The sequence below is a fragment of the Cherax quadricarinatus genome, chromosome 5 (genome assembly GCF_038502225.1).
Source record: "Cherax quadricarinatus isolate ZL_2023a chromosome 5, ASM3850222v1, whole genome shotgun sequence".
Lineage (NCBI taxonomy): Eukaryota > Metazoa > Arthropoda > Malacostraca > Decapoda > Parastacidae > Cherax > Cherax quadricarinatus.
The window spans coordinates 57,898,295-57,912,438 of record NC_091296.1 but is presented as its reverse complement, the minus strand read 5'-3'; the positions used below and the strand labels follow the sequence as shown (position 1 = coordinate 57,912,438).

Below are 14,144 nucleotides of genomic sequence, written 5' to 3'. Positions count from 1 at the left end.
ATCGAATGTATTCTTCTCATCAACTTCACGTCATCTGCAAACAGGGACACCTCAGAGTCTATTCCTTCCGTCATGTCGTTCACAAATACCAGAAACAGCACTGGTCCTAGGACTGACCCCTGCGGGACCCCGCTGGTCACAGGTGCCCACTCTGACACCTCGCCACGTACCATGACTCGCTGCTGTCTTCCTGACAAGTATTCCCTGATCCATTGTAGTGCCTTCCCTGTTATCCCTGCTTGGTCCTCCAGTTTTTGCACCAATCTCTTGTGTGGAACTGTGTCAAACGCCTTCTTGCAGTCCAAGAAAATGCAATCCACCCACCCCTCTCTCTCTTGTCTTACTGCTGTCACCATGTCATAGAACTCCAGTAGGTTTGTGACACAGGATTTCCCGTCCCTGAAACCATGCTGGCTGCTGTTGATGAGATCATTCCTTTCTAGGTGTTCCACCACTCTTCTCCTGATAATCTTCTCCATGATTTTGCATACTATACATGTCAGTGACACTGGTCTGTAGTTTAATGCTTCATGTCTGTCTCCTTTTTTAAAGATTGGGACTACATTTGCTGTCTTCCATGCCTCAGGCAATCTCCCTGTTTCGATAGATGTATTGAATATTGTTGTTAGGGGTACACATAGCGCCTCTGCTCCCTCTCTCAATACCCATGGGGAGATGTTATCTGGCCCCATTGCCTTTGAGGTATCTAGCTCACTCAGAAGCCTCTTCACTTCTTCCTCGGTTGTGTGCACTGTGTCCAGCACTTGGTGGTGTGCCCCACCTCTCCGTCTTTCTGGAGTCCCTTCTGTCTCCTCTGTGAACACTTCTTTGAATCTCTTGTTGAGTTCTTCACATACTTCACGGTCATTTCCTGTTGTCTCTCCTCCTTCCTTCCTTAGCCTGATTACCTGGTCCTTGACTGTTGTTTTCCTCCTGATGTGGCTGTACAACAGTTTCGGGTCAGATTTGGCTTTCGCTGCTATGTCATTTTCATATTGTCTTTGGGCCTCCCTTCTTATCTGTGCATATTCGTTTCTGGCTCTACGACTGTTCTCCTTATTCTCCTGGGTCCTTTGCCTTCTATATTTCTTCCATTCCCTAGCACACTTGGTTTTTGCCTCCCTGCACCTTTGGGTAAACCATGGGCTCATCCTGGCTTTTTCATTACTCCTGTTACCCTTGGGTACAAACCTCTCCTCAGCCTCCTTGCATTTTGTTGCTACATATTCCATCATCTCATTAACTGGCTTCCCTGCCAGTTCTCTGTCCCACTGAACCCCGTTCAGGTAGTTCCTCATTCCTGTGTAGTCCCCTTTCTTGTAGTTTGGCTTCATTCGTCCTGGCCTTCCTGCTTCTCCCTCCACTTGTAGCTCTACTGTGTATTCAAAGCTTAAAACCACATGGTCACTGGCCCCAAGGGGTCTTTCATATGTGATGTCCTCGATATCTGCACTACTGAAGGTGAATACTAAGTCCAGCCTTGCTGGTGTGTGTGTGTGTGTGTGTGTATGTGTACGCTCGAGACCGACCGGTGATATGCTACGTGTAATGTTTACCCCTAGATCCTTTTCTTTCGTCTGCTTCTGGGAGTCATTATGTTTCCCGTCTTTGATCTTCGCTCACATTTTTTTAAGGTGCGGACACCATACCACTGCTGCACATGCAAATTTTGGGCTAACACGTTTCACCAGTCATTGTAACCTCAGTCAGTGTTGTCCAGGAGTGGTGGTCTCACGGGGCTATTAACGTTAGACTGTGTGAAAGAAAATTGGTCGTGAGAACCTCTTCCTTCCGCTTTATACACACACAAAGAAATGTATATAATTTCATACCCTTTCTGGCAGTTCAGTTATAAAATTTACATAAATCTACAAATAACCCGCACATGAGAGAAAGATTAGTGTCTAGTCATTGATTCAAATTGGACCGAAACATCCTGTAAGATTCTTTCTCCTATGTCCGGGTTGTGTATTGTTCAAGTCACGGTATTGTGCCTTTTTGTTCTCTATATAAATTATTATTGAAAAATTCAAATACTTTATATCTGTCCATGGAAATGGACATGAGGGAGTCGCCTCCCTGTACCAGCTTGTCCATGTAAACAAGAGTGGTGTTTATGTCTGCCTTGCAGAGTATGGGCAAGTCGTTGAGTTTCCGTGGTGCAGTGTTGGAGGCGCAGGACGTGTTAAGGACCCACCGCTGCCAGGACCCACTCTGTGATACCCACCTGTGGAAGGTCAAGCACGAACTCGACATGGCTCGCCTCAGGATACACCACCTGGAGAAGCAGCTGGTTACCCATGGCCTAAGACCTCCCAAAAAGTTAGTTCCTCATCTGCTCTACTTCCCTCCCGCATCCACCTCCTTATAGCCACAAACTTACGCCGAACAAGCTAATATTACATTCAAAAAATCTACCCAATACCTCTTCGACCTCATAACAATATATATACATTAAAAGATTGAGTCTCACTGTGTGCGTGTGTATGTATTAACAGAACTACGGCTTGGCCAAGACTCGATCCTGCGTTCCCATGCCCAGCCCTGTGACTATGCCCATGACCCATACCCAGCTCCATGACCACAAATGTCATTACATCAGGGATAACACGCTCAGTACTGCTGGGCACCTGGTGTTTAAGGATGGTGGTCCAACGAAGAGAGTGATGCGTACTTTGGTCAGTTCACACAGAGCTGGGCATGGGGAACGCAGGATCGAGTCCTGGAAAAGCTGCAGTTAGGTTAATAATTCAAAATCACACACACACACACACACACACATATATATATATATATATATATATATATATATATATATATATATATATATATATATATATATATATATATATATATATATATATATATATATTCACTGTGGTATTTTTACATATTTGCAATCATGCGTTTTATTGTGATTTCTTCCATACTCGTTATATAGGAGAGGATATGCTGGAGGTGCACTAACGTGTGACCTGCCTCCTCCAGTCTTTAATTAACAAGAACAGCGAGAGAGAGAGAGAGAGAGAGAGAGAGAGAGAGAGAGAGAGAGAGAGAATCTAACGATGGCTGCAAGCGTGATCTGGAATACATTCTGTGCACTCAAGAGTTGTACATTCATATGTATATACTCTTGTATCTCTCTCTCTCTCTCTCTCTAACTTTCTCTTCCTTTCCTTGTCCTAAATAAAATACAAAACCCCTATTCACCACTTTTTTTATATGGCTCTCGTGTCCCTTCTCCGCTTCCATCCACTTTATTTATCGTCAACTTCGAGGAGACGGAATGTTATCTGGGTCACTTCGACTCGATTACAGATGTTGTCACGGGACACTGCGTTGTCACGGGACACTCTGTGTTGTCACGGGACACTTTGAGTTGTCACGGGACACTTTGCGTTGTCACGGGACACTTTGAGTTGTCACGGGACACTTTGCGTTGTCACGGGACACTTTGAATTGTCACGGGACACTTTGAGTTGTCACGGGACACTTTGAGTTGTCACGGGACACTTTGTGTTGTCACGGGACACTTTGAGTTGTCACGGGACACTTTGAGTTGTCACGGGACACTTTGAGTTGTCACGGGACACTTTGAGTTGTCACGGGACACTTTGCGTTGTCACGGGACACTTTGTGTTGTCACGGGACACTTTGAGTTGTCACGGGACACTTTGAGTTGTCACGGGACACTTTGAGTTGTCACGGGACACTTTGCGTTGTCACGGGACACTTTGAGTTGTCACGGGACACTTTGAGTTGTCACGGGACACTTTGTGTTGTCACGGGACACTTTGTGTTGTCACGGGACACTTTGTGTTGTCACGGGACACTTTGAGTTGTCACGGGACACTTTGAGTTGTCACGGGACACTGCGTATTGCCTTTTCTAACATCAAGGATGGACACATTTCCTTCGAGATTATGAGTTGCACAATAAACATTCCCGTAGGTTGCTTTATAAGTTTGGTCTGAGACCTTTATTATATAACTCTTGACCCATGGTGTGGGTAGTGGTCACCCCAGACCCTTGGTGTGGGCAGTAGTCACCCTAGACCCATGGTGTGGGTAGTAGTCACCCCAGACCCTTGGTGTGGGTAGTAGTCACCCTAGACCCTTGGTGCGGGTAGTAGTCACCCTAGACCCATGGTGTGGGTAGTAGTAACCCCAGACCCTTGGTGTGGGTAGTAGTCACCCCAGACCCATGGTGTGTGTGGTAGTCACCCCAGACCCTTGGTGTGGGTAGTAGTCACCCCAGACCCTTTGTGTGGGCAGTAGTCACCCTAGACCCATGGTGTAAGTAGTAGTCACCCCAGACCCTTGGTGTGGGTAGTAGTCACCCTAGACCCATGGTGTGGGTAGTAGTCACCCCAGACCCATGGTGTGGGCAGTAGTCACCCTAGACCCATGGTGAGGGTAGTAGTCACCCCAGACCCTTGGTGTGGGTAGTAGTCACCCTAGACCCATGGTGTGGGCAGTAGTCACCCTAGACCCATGGTGTGGGTAGTAGTCACCCCAGACCCTTGGTGTGGGCAGTAGTCACCCTAGACCCATGGTGTGGGTAGTAGTCACCCCAGACCCTTGGTGTGGGTAGTAGTCACCCTAGACCCTTGGTGTGGGTAGTAGTCACCCTAGACTCATGGTGTGGGTAGTAGTCACCCCAGACCCTTGGTGTGGGTAGTAGTCACCCCAGACCCATGGTGTGTGTGGTAGTCACCCCAGACCCTTGGTGTGGGTAGTAGTCACCCCAGACCCTTTGTGTGGGCAGTAGTCACCCTAGACCCATGGTGTAAGTAGTAGTCACCCCAGACCCTTGGTGTGGGTAGTAGTCACCCTAGACCCATGGTGTGGGTAGTAGTCACCCCAGACCCTTGGTGTGGGCAGTAGTCACCCTAGACCCATGGTGTGGGTAGTAGTCACCCCAGACCCTTGGTGTGGGCAGTAGTCACCCTAGACCCATGGTGTGAGTAGTAGTCACCCCAGACCCTTGGTTTGGGTAGTAGTCACCCTAGAACCATGGTGTGGGTAGTAGTCACCCCAGACCCATGGTGTGGGTAGTAGTCACCCCAGACCCTTTGTGTGGGTAGTAGTCACCCCAGACTCATGGTGTGGGTAGTAGTCACCCCAGACCATTGGTGTGGGTAGTAGTCACCCCAGACCCTTTGTGTGGGCAGTAGTCACCCTAGACCCATGGTGTAAGTAGTAGTCACCCCAGACCCTTACTGTAGGTAGTAGTCACCCCAGACCCATGGTGTGGGTGGTAGTCACCCCAGACCCTTGGTGTGGGTAGTAGTCACCCTAGACCCATGGTGTGGGTAGTAGTCACCCCAGACCCATGGTGTGGGCAGTAGTCACCCTAGACCCATGGTGTGGGTAGTAGTCACCCCAGACCCTTGCTGTGGGCAGTAGTCACCCTAGACCCATGGTGTGGGTAGTAGTCACCCTAGACCCATGGTGTGGGTAGTAGTCACCCTAGACCCATGGTGTGGGCAGTAGTCACCCTAGACCCATGGTGTGGGTAGTAGTCACCCTAGACCCATGGTGTGGGTAGTAGTCATCCCAGACCCATGGTGTGGGCAGTAGTCACCCTAGACCCATGGTGTGGGTAGTAGTCACCCCAGACCCATGGTGTGGGTAGTAGTCACCCCAGACCCATGGTGTGGGTAGTAGTCACCCCAGACCCTTGGTGTGGGCAGTAGTCACCCTAGACCCATGGTGTGGGTAGTAGTCACCCCAGACCCATGGAGTGGGTAGTAGTCACCCCAGACCCATGGTGTGGGTAGTAGTCACCCCAGACCCATGGTGTGGGCAGTAGTTACCCTAGACCCATGGTGTGGGTAGTAGTCACCCCAGACCCATGGTGTGGGCAGTAGTCACCCCAGACCCATGGTGTGGGTAGTAGTCACCCCAGACCCTTGGTGTGGGTAGTAGTCACCCCAGACCCATGCGGTGGGTAGTAGTCACCCCAGACCCATGGTGTGGGTAGTAGTCACCCCAGACCCATGGTGTGGGTAGTAGTCACCCCAGACCCATGGTGTGGGCAGTAGTTACCCTAGACCCATGGTGTGGGTAGTAGTCACCCCAGACCCATGGTGTGGGTAGTAGTCACCCCAGACCCTTGGTGTGGGTAGTAGTCACCCCATACCCTTGGTGTGGGTAGTAGTCACCCCAGACCCATGGTGTGGGTAGTAGTCACTCCAGACCCATGCTGTTCGTTGTAGTCACCCCAGACTCATGGGGTGGGCAGTAGTCACCCCAGACCCATGGTGTGGGCAGTAGTCACCCTGAACCCATGGTGTGGGTAGTAGTCACCCCAGACCCATGGTGTGGGTAGTACCCACCCCAGACCCATGGTGTGGGCAGTAGTCACCCCAGACCCTTGGTGTGGGTAGTAGTCACCCCAGACCCTTGGTGTGGGCAGTAGTCACCCTAGACCCATGGTGTGGGTAGTAGTCACCCCAGACCCTTGGTGTGGGTAGTAGTCACCCCAGACCCTTGGTGTGGGTAGTAGTCACCCCGGACCCATGGTGTGGGTAATATTCACTCCAGACCCATGCTGTGGGTAGTAGTCACCCCAGACTCATGGTGTGAGCAGTAGTCACCCCAGACCCATGGTGTGGGCAGTAGTCACACTGAACCCATGGTGTGGGTAGTAGTCACCCCAGACCCATGGTGTGGGTAGTAGCCATCCCCAGACCCATGGTGTGGGTAGTAGTCACCCCAGACCCATGGTGTGGGCAGTAGTCACCCTAGACCCATGGTGTGGGTAGTAGTCACCCCAGACCCATGGTGTGGGTAGTAGTCACCCCAGACCCTTGGTGTGGGTAGTAGTCACCCCAGACCCATGGTGTGGGTAGTAGTCACCCCAGACCCTTGGTGTGGGTAGTAGTCACCCCAGAACCTTGGTGTGGGTAGTCACCCTAGACCCATTGTGTGTGTGGTAGTCACCCTAGACCCATCGTGTGGGTAGTAGTCACCCCAGACCCTTGGTGTGGGCAGTTGTCACCCTAGACCCATGGTGTGGGTAGTAGTCACCCTAGACCCATGGTGCGGGTAGTAGTTGGCCCAGACCCATGGTGTGTGTGGTAGTCACCCCAGACCCATGGTGTGTGCGGTAGTCACCCCAGACCCATGGTGTGTGTGGTAGTCACCCCAGACCCATGGTGTGTGTGGTAGTCACCGTAGACCCATGGTGTGTGTGGTAGTCACCCTAGACCCATGGTGTGGGCAGTAGTCACCCTAGACCAAGGTGTGGGCAGTAGTCACCCCAGACCCTTGGTATGGGCAGTAGTCACCCTAGACCCATGGTGTGTGGTAGTCACCCTAGACCCATGGTGTGTGTGGTAGTCACCCCAGACCCATTGTGTGTGTTGTAGTCACCCTAGACGCATGGTGTGTGTGGTAGTCACCCTAGACCCATGGTGTGTGTGGTAGTCACCCTAGACCCATGGTGTGTGTGGTAGTCGCCCTAGACCCATGGTGTGTGTGTGTGGTAGTCACCCTAGACGCATGGTGTGTGCGGTAGTCACCCTAGACCCATGGAGTGTGTGGTAGTCACCCTAGACCCATGGTGTGTGTGGTAGTCACCCTAGACCCATAGTGTGTGTGGTAGTCACCCTAGACCCATGGTGTGTGTGGTAGTCACCCTAGACCCATGGTGTGTGTGGTAGTCACCCTAGACCCATGGTGTGTGTGGTAGTCACACTAGACCCATGGTGTGTGTGGTAGTCACCCTAGACCCATGGTGTGTGTGGTAGTCACCCTAGACCCATGGTGTGTGTGGTAGTCACCCTAGACCCATGGTGTGTGTGGTAGTCACCTTAGACCCATGGTGTGTGCGGTTTGTCACCCTAGACCCATGGTGTGTGTGGTAGTCACCCTAGACCCATGGTGTGTGTGGTAGTCACCTTAGACCCATGGTGTGTGCGGTTTGTCACCCTAGACCCATGGTGTGGGTAGTAGTCACCCCAGACCCTTGGTGTGGGTAGTAGTCACCCCAGACCCTTGGCGTGCGCAGTAGTCACCCTAGACCCATGGTGTGTGTGGTAGTCACCCTAGACCCATGGTGTGTGTGGTAGTCACCCTAGACCGATGGTGTGGGTAGTAGTCACCCCAGACCCATGGTGTGGGTAGTAGTCACCCCAGACCCATGCTGTGGGTAGTAGTCACCCCAGACCCATGCTGTGGGTAGTAGTCACCCCAGACCCATGGTGTGGGTAGTAGTCACCCTAGACCCATGGTGTGGGTAGTAGTCACCCCAGACCCATGCTGTGGGTAGTAGTCACCCCAGACCCATGCTGTGGGTAGTAGTCACCCCAGACCCATGGTGTGGGTAGTAGTCACCCTAGACCCATGGTGTGGGTAGTATTCACCCCAGACCCATGCTGTGGGTAGTAGTCACCCCAGACCCATGCTGTGGGTAGTAGTCACCCCAGACCCATGCTGTGGGTAGTAGTCACCCTAGACCCATGGTGTGGGTAGTAGTCACCCCAGACCCATGGTGTGGGTAGTAGTCACCCCAGACCCATGGTGTGGGTAGTAGTCACCCCAGACCCATGGTGTGGGTAGTAGTCACCCCAGACCCATGGTGTGGGCAGTAGTCACCCCAGACCCATGCGGTGGGTAGTAGTCACCCCAGACCCATGCGGTGGGTAGTAGTCACCCCAGACCCATGTTGTGGGTAGTAGTCACCCCAGACACATGGTGTGGGTAGTAGTCACCCTAGACCTATGGTGTGGGTAGTAGTCACCCCAGACCCATGGTGTGGGTAGTAGTCACCCCAGACCCATGGTGTGGGCAGTAGTCACCCCAGACCCATGCGGTGGGTAGTAGTCACCCCAGACCCATGGTGTGGGCAGTAGTCACCCCAGACCCATGCGGTGGGTAGTAGTCACCCCAGACCCATGGTGTGGGCAGTAGTCACCCCAGACCCATGCGGTGGGTAGTAGTCACCCCAGACCCATGGTGTGGGTAGTAGTCACCCCAGACCCATGGTGTGGGCAGTAGTCACCCCAGACCCATGGTGTGGGCAGTAGTCACCCCAGACCCATGCGGTGGGTAGTAGTCACCCCAGACCCATGGTGTGGGCAGTAGTCACCCCAGACCCATGCGGTGGGTAGTAGTCACCCCAGACCCATGCGGTGGGTAGTAGTCACCCCAGACCCATGTTGTGGGTAGTAGTCACCCCAGACCCATGCGGTGGGCAGTAGTCACCCCAGACCCATGCGGTGGGTAGTAGTCACCCCAGACCTATGTTGTGGGTAGTAGTCACCCCAGCCCCATGCTGTGGGTAGTAGTCACCCCAGACCCATGCGGTGGGTAGTAGTCACCCCAGACCCATGCGGTGGGTAGTAGTCACCCCAGACCCAGGGTGTTGGCAGTAGTCACCCCAGACCCATGCGGTGGGTAGTAGTCACCCCAGACCCATGGTGTGGGTAGTAGTCACCCCAGACCCATGCGGTGGGTAGTAGTCACCCCAGACCCATGTTGTGGGTAGTAGTCACCCCAGACCCATGCGGTGGGTAGTAGTCACCCCAGACCCATGCGGTGGGTAGTAGTCACCCCAGACCCATGCGGTGGGTAGTAGTCACCCCAGACCCATGGTGTGGGTAGTAGTCACCCCAGACCCATGGTGTGGGTAGTAGTCACCCTAGACCCATGGTGTGGGTAGTAGTCACCCCAGACCCATGTTGTGGGTAGTAGTCACCCCAGACCCATGCGGTGGGTAGTAGTCACCCCAGACCCATGTTGTGGGTAGTAGTCACCCCAGACCCATGCGGTGGGTAGTAGTCACCCCAGACCCATGCGGTGGGTAGTAGTCACCCCAGACCCATGTTGTGGGTAGTAGTCACCCCAGACCCATGTTGTGGGTAGTAGTCACCCCAGACCCATGTTGTGGGTAGTAGTCACCCCAGACCCATGCGGTGGGTAGTAGTCACCCCAGACCCATGTTGTGGGTAGTAGTCACCCCAGACCCATGTTGTGGGTAGTAGTCACCCCAGACCCATGCGGTGGGTAGTAGTCACCCCAGACCCATGCGGTGGGTAGTAGTCACCCCAGACCCATGCGGTGGGTAGTAGTCACCCCAGACCCATGCGGTGGGTAGTAGTCACCCCAGACCCATGCGGTGGGTAGTAGTCACCCCAGACCCATGCGGTGGGTAGTAGTCACCCCAGACCCATGCGGTGGGTAGTAGTCACCCCAGACCCATGCGGTGGGTAGTAGTCTCCCCAGACCCATGCGGTGGGTAGTAGTCACCCCAGACCCATGCGGTGGGTAGTAGTCACCCCAGACCCATGCGGTGGGTAGTAGTCACCCCAGACCCATGCGGTGGGTAGTAGTCACCCCAGACCCATGCGGTGGGTAGTAGTCACCCCAGACCCATGCGGTGGGTAGTAGTCACCCCAGACCCATGCGGTGGGTAGTAGTCACCCCAGACCCATGCGGTGGGTAGTAGTCACCCCAGACCCATGCGGTGGGTAGTAGTCACCCCAGACCCATGGTGTGGGCAGTAGTCACCCCAGACCCATGGTGTGGGCAGTAGTCACCCCAGACCCATGGTGTGGGCAGTAGTCACCCCAGACCCATGCGGTGGGTAGTAGTCACCCCAGACCCATGCGGTGGGTAGTAGTCACCCCAGACCCATGCGGTGGGTAGTAGTCACCCCAGACCCATGCGGTGGGTAGTAGTCACCCCAGACCCATGCGGTGGGTAGTAGTCACCCCAGACCCATGCGGTGGGTAGTAGTCACCCCAGACCCATGTTGTGGGTAGTAGTCACCCCAGACCCATGTTGTGGGTAGTAGTCACCCCAGACCCATGTTGTGGGTAGTAGTCACCCCAGACCCATGCGGTGGGTAGTAGTCACCCCAGACCCATGTTGTGGGTAGTAGTCACCCCAGACCCATGTTGTGGGTAGTAGTCACCCCAGACCCATGCGGTGGGTAGTAGTCACCCCAGACCCATGCGGTGGGTAGTAGTCACCCCAGACCCATGGTGTGGGTAGTAGTCACCCCAGACCCATGGTGTGGGTAGTAGTCACCCTAGACCCATGGTGTGGGTAGTAGTCACCCCAGACCCATGTTGTGGGTAGTAGTCACCCCAGACCCATGCGGTGGGTAGTAGTCACCCCAGACCCATGTTGTGGGTAGTAGTCACCCCAGACCCATGCGGTGGGTAGTAGTCACCCCAGACCCATGCGGTGGGTAGTAGTCACCCCAGACCCATGTTGTGGGTAGTAGTCACCCCAGACCCATGTTGTGGGTAGTAGTCACCCCAGACCCATGTTGTGGGTAGTAGTCACCCCAGACCCATGCGGTGGGTAGTAGTCACCCCAGACCCATGTTGTGGGTAGTAGTCACCCCAGACCCATGTTGTGGGTAGTAGTCACCCCAGACCCATGCAGTGGGTAGTAGTCACCCCAGACCCATGCGGTGGGTAGTAGTCACCCCAGACCCATGCGGTGGGTAGTAGTCACCCCAGACCCATGCGGTGGGTAGTAGTCACCCCAGACCCATGCGGTGGGTAGTAGTCACCCCAGACCCATGCGGTGGGTAGTAGTCACCCCAGACCCATGCGGTGGGTAGTAGTCACCCCAGACCCATGCGGTGGGTAGTAGTCACCCCAGACCCATGCGGTGGGTAGTAGTCACCCCAGACCCATGGTGTGGGTAGTAGTCACCCCAGACCCATGCGGTGGGTAGTAGTCACCCCAGACCCATGTTGTGGGTAGTAGTCACCCCAGACCCATGTTGTGGGTAGTAGTCACCCCAGACCCATGTTGTGGGTAGTAGTCACCCCAGACCCATGTTGTGGGTAGTAGTCACCCCAGACCCATGCGGTGGGTAGTAGTCACCCCAGACCCATGTTGTGGGTAGTAGTCACCCCAGACCCATGTTGTGGGTAGTAGTCACCCCAGACCCATGCGGTGGGTAGTAGTCACCCCAGACCCATGCGGTGGGTAGTAGTCACCCCAGACCCATGCGGTGGGTAGTAGTCACCCCAGACCCATGCGGTGGGTAGTAGTCACCCCAGACCCATGCGGTGGGTAGTAGTCACCCCAGACCCATGCGGTGGGTAGTAGTCACCCCAGACCCATGCGGTGGGTAGTAGTCACCCCAGACCCATGGTGTGGGCAGCAGTCACCCCAGACCCATGGTGTGGGCAGTAGTCACCCCAGACCCATGGTGTGGGCAGTAGTCACCCCAGACCCATGCGGTGGGTAGTAGTCACCCCAGACCCATGCGGTGGGTAGTAGTCACCCCAGACCCATGCGGTGGGTAGTAGTCACCCCAGACCCATGCGGTGGGTAGTAGTCACCCCAGACCCATGCGGTGGGTAGTAGTCACCCCAGACCCATGCGGTGGGTAGTAGTCACCCCAGACCCATGGTGTGGGTAGTAGTCACCCCAGACCCATGCGGTGGGTAGTAGTCACCCCAGACCCATGCGGTGGGTAGTAGTCACCCCAGACCCATGCGGTGGGTAGTAGTCACCCCAGACCCATGCGGTGGGTAGTAGTCACCCCAGACCCATGGTGTGGGTAGTAGTCACCCCAGACCCATGCGGTGGGTAGTAGTCACCCCAGACCCATGCGGTGGGTAGTAGTCACCCCAGACCCATGCGGTGGGTAGTAGTCACCCCAGACCCATGCGGTGGGTAGTAGTCACCCCAGACCCATGCTGTGGGTAGTAGTCACCCCAGACCCATGCGGTGGGTAGTAGTCACCCCAGACCCATGCGGTGGGTAGTAGTCACCCCAGACCCATGCGGTGGGTAGTAGTCACCCCAGACCCATGCGGTGGGTAGTAGTCACCCCAGACCCATGCGGTGGGTAGTAGTCACCCCAGACCCATGCTGTGGGTAGTAGTCACCCCAGACCCATGCGGTGGGTAGTAGTCACCCCAGACCCATGCGGTGGGTAGTAGTCACCCCAGACCCATGCGGTGGGTAGTAGTCACCCCAGACCCATGCTGTGGGTAGTAGTCACCCCAGACCCATGCGGTGGGTAGTAGTCACCCCAGACCCATGCTGTGGGTAGTAGTCACCCCAGACCCATGCGGTGGGTAGTAGTCACCCCAGACCCATGCGGTGGGTAGTAGTCACCCCAGACCCATGCGGTGGGTAGTAGTCACCCCAGACCCATGCGGTGGGTAGTAGTCACCCCAGACCCATGGTGTGGGTAGTAGTCACCCCAGACCCATGGTGTGGGTAGTAGTCACCCCAGACCCATGCGGTGGGTAGTAGTCACCCCAGACCCATGGTGTGGGTAGTAGTCACCCCAGACCCATGCGGTGGGCAGTAGTCACCCCAGACCCATGGTGTGGGTAGTAGTCACCCCAGACCCATGGTGTGGGTAGTAGTCACCCCAGACCCATGGTGTGGGTAGTAGTCACCCCAGACCCATGCTGTGGGTGGCATATATCTGTAATGATCAAAATGAATTTCTCATCAGTGGACAAGAACACAAATATTAATTTATGAACACATATGATTTCATAAATGCAAGAATAATAATAATATCAACAGTAGTATTAGTTTTTAATGCGCCATTTCTCGTGTGCTTCACAACAGCTCGGTCTCGAGTTCTTGTCCTAGCTTGAGAGTCAACGCCAAACGAATCCGCATTAAACGAATCCACAACAAAGCACTCCACCTGACTCTGTGTTGTCCACTCTCACACACTCACTGGCACTCACCCCAACCACTCTCCACCCACTACCAACCTGGACAAGCTTTATCATTCCTGGAACATGACCCTCAAGGCTCTTTAGTGGAGAATGATGCAGGAGACTTTGCCAGCACGGAGGAAGATGAGGGAGACATTGGATGGAGCCGTTATTGTCTGGAAGAGGACTGGCAAGACTGCTATTGTCTCTCCAGTAGTACTGGGATATCCGTACTACTGTCCAACGTTACTGGGATGTTCGTCCCACCATCCAGCTTCGTTGGGATGTCCGTCCTACTATCCAGCAGTAATGGGGTGCTCGTCCTTTCGTCCAGTAATACTGGAATGTTCTGTCCAACACTGATGAGATTTCCGTCCTTCCGTCTAGCAGTTGTATAATGTCCTTCCAATTGTGAGGCAATGCTGGGGTGCCCTAACAATTGTGAGGCAGTGCTGGGGTGTCCTACCAACTGTGACGCAGTGC

At 54.3% G+C, this 14,144-nt stretch overlaps 1 protein-coding gene across 1 annotated transcript in view; it reads left to right on the top strand.

Annotated features, from left to right (window-relative positions):
- Nmdar2 (NMDA receptor 2) overlaps positions 1-14,144 on the top strand; it is a 408,938-nt gene that overhangs the window by 389,911 nt on the left and 4,883 nt on the right. Inside the window, exon 19 of the mRNA XM_070102705.1 lies at positions 2,132-2,322. Coding sequence (XP_069958806.1) covers positions 2,132-2,322 — 191 coding nt within the window. The remainder of the gene's footprint in view (positions 1-2,131; positions 2,323-14,144) is intronic.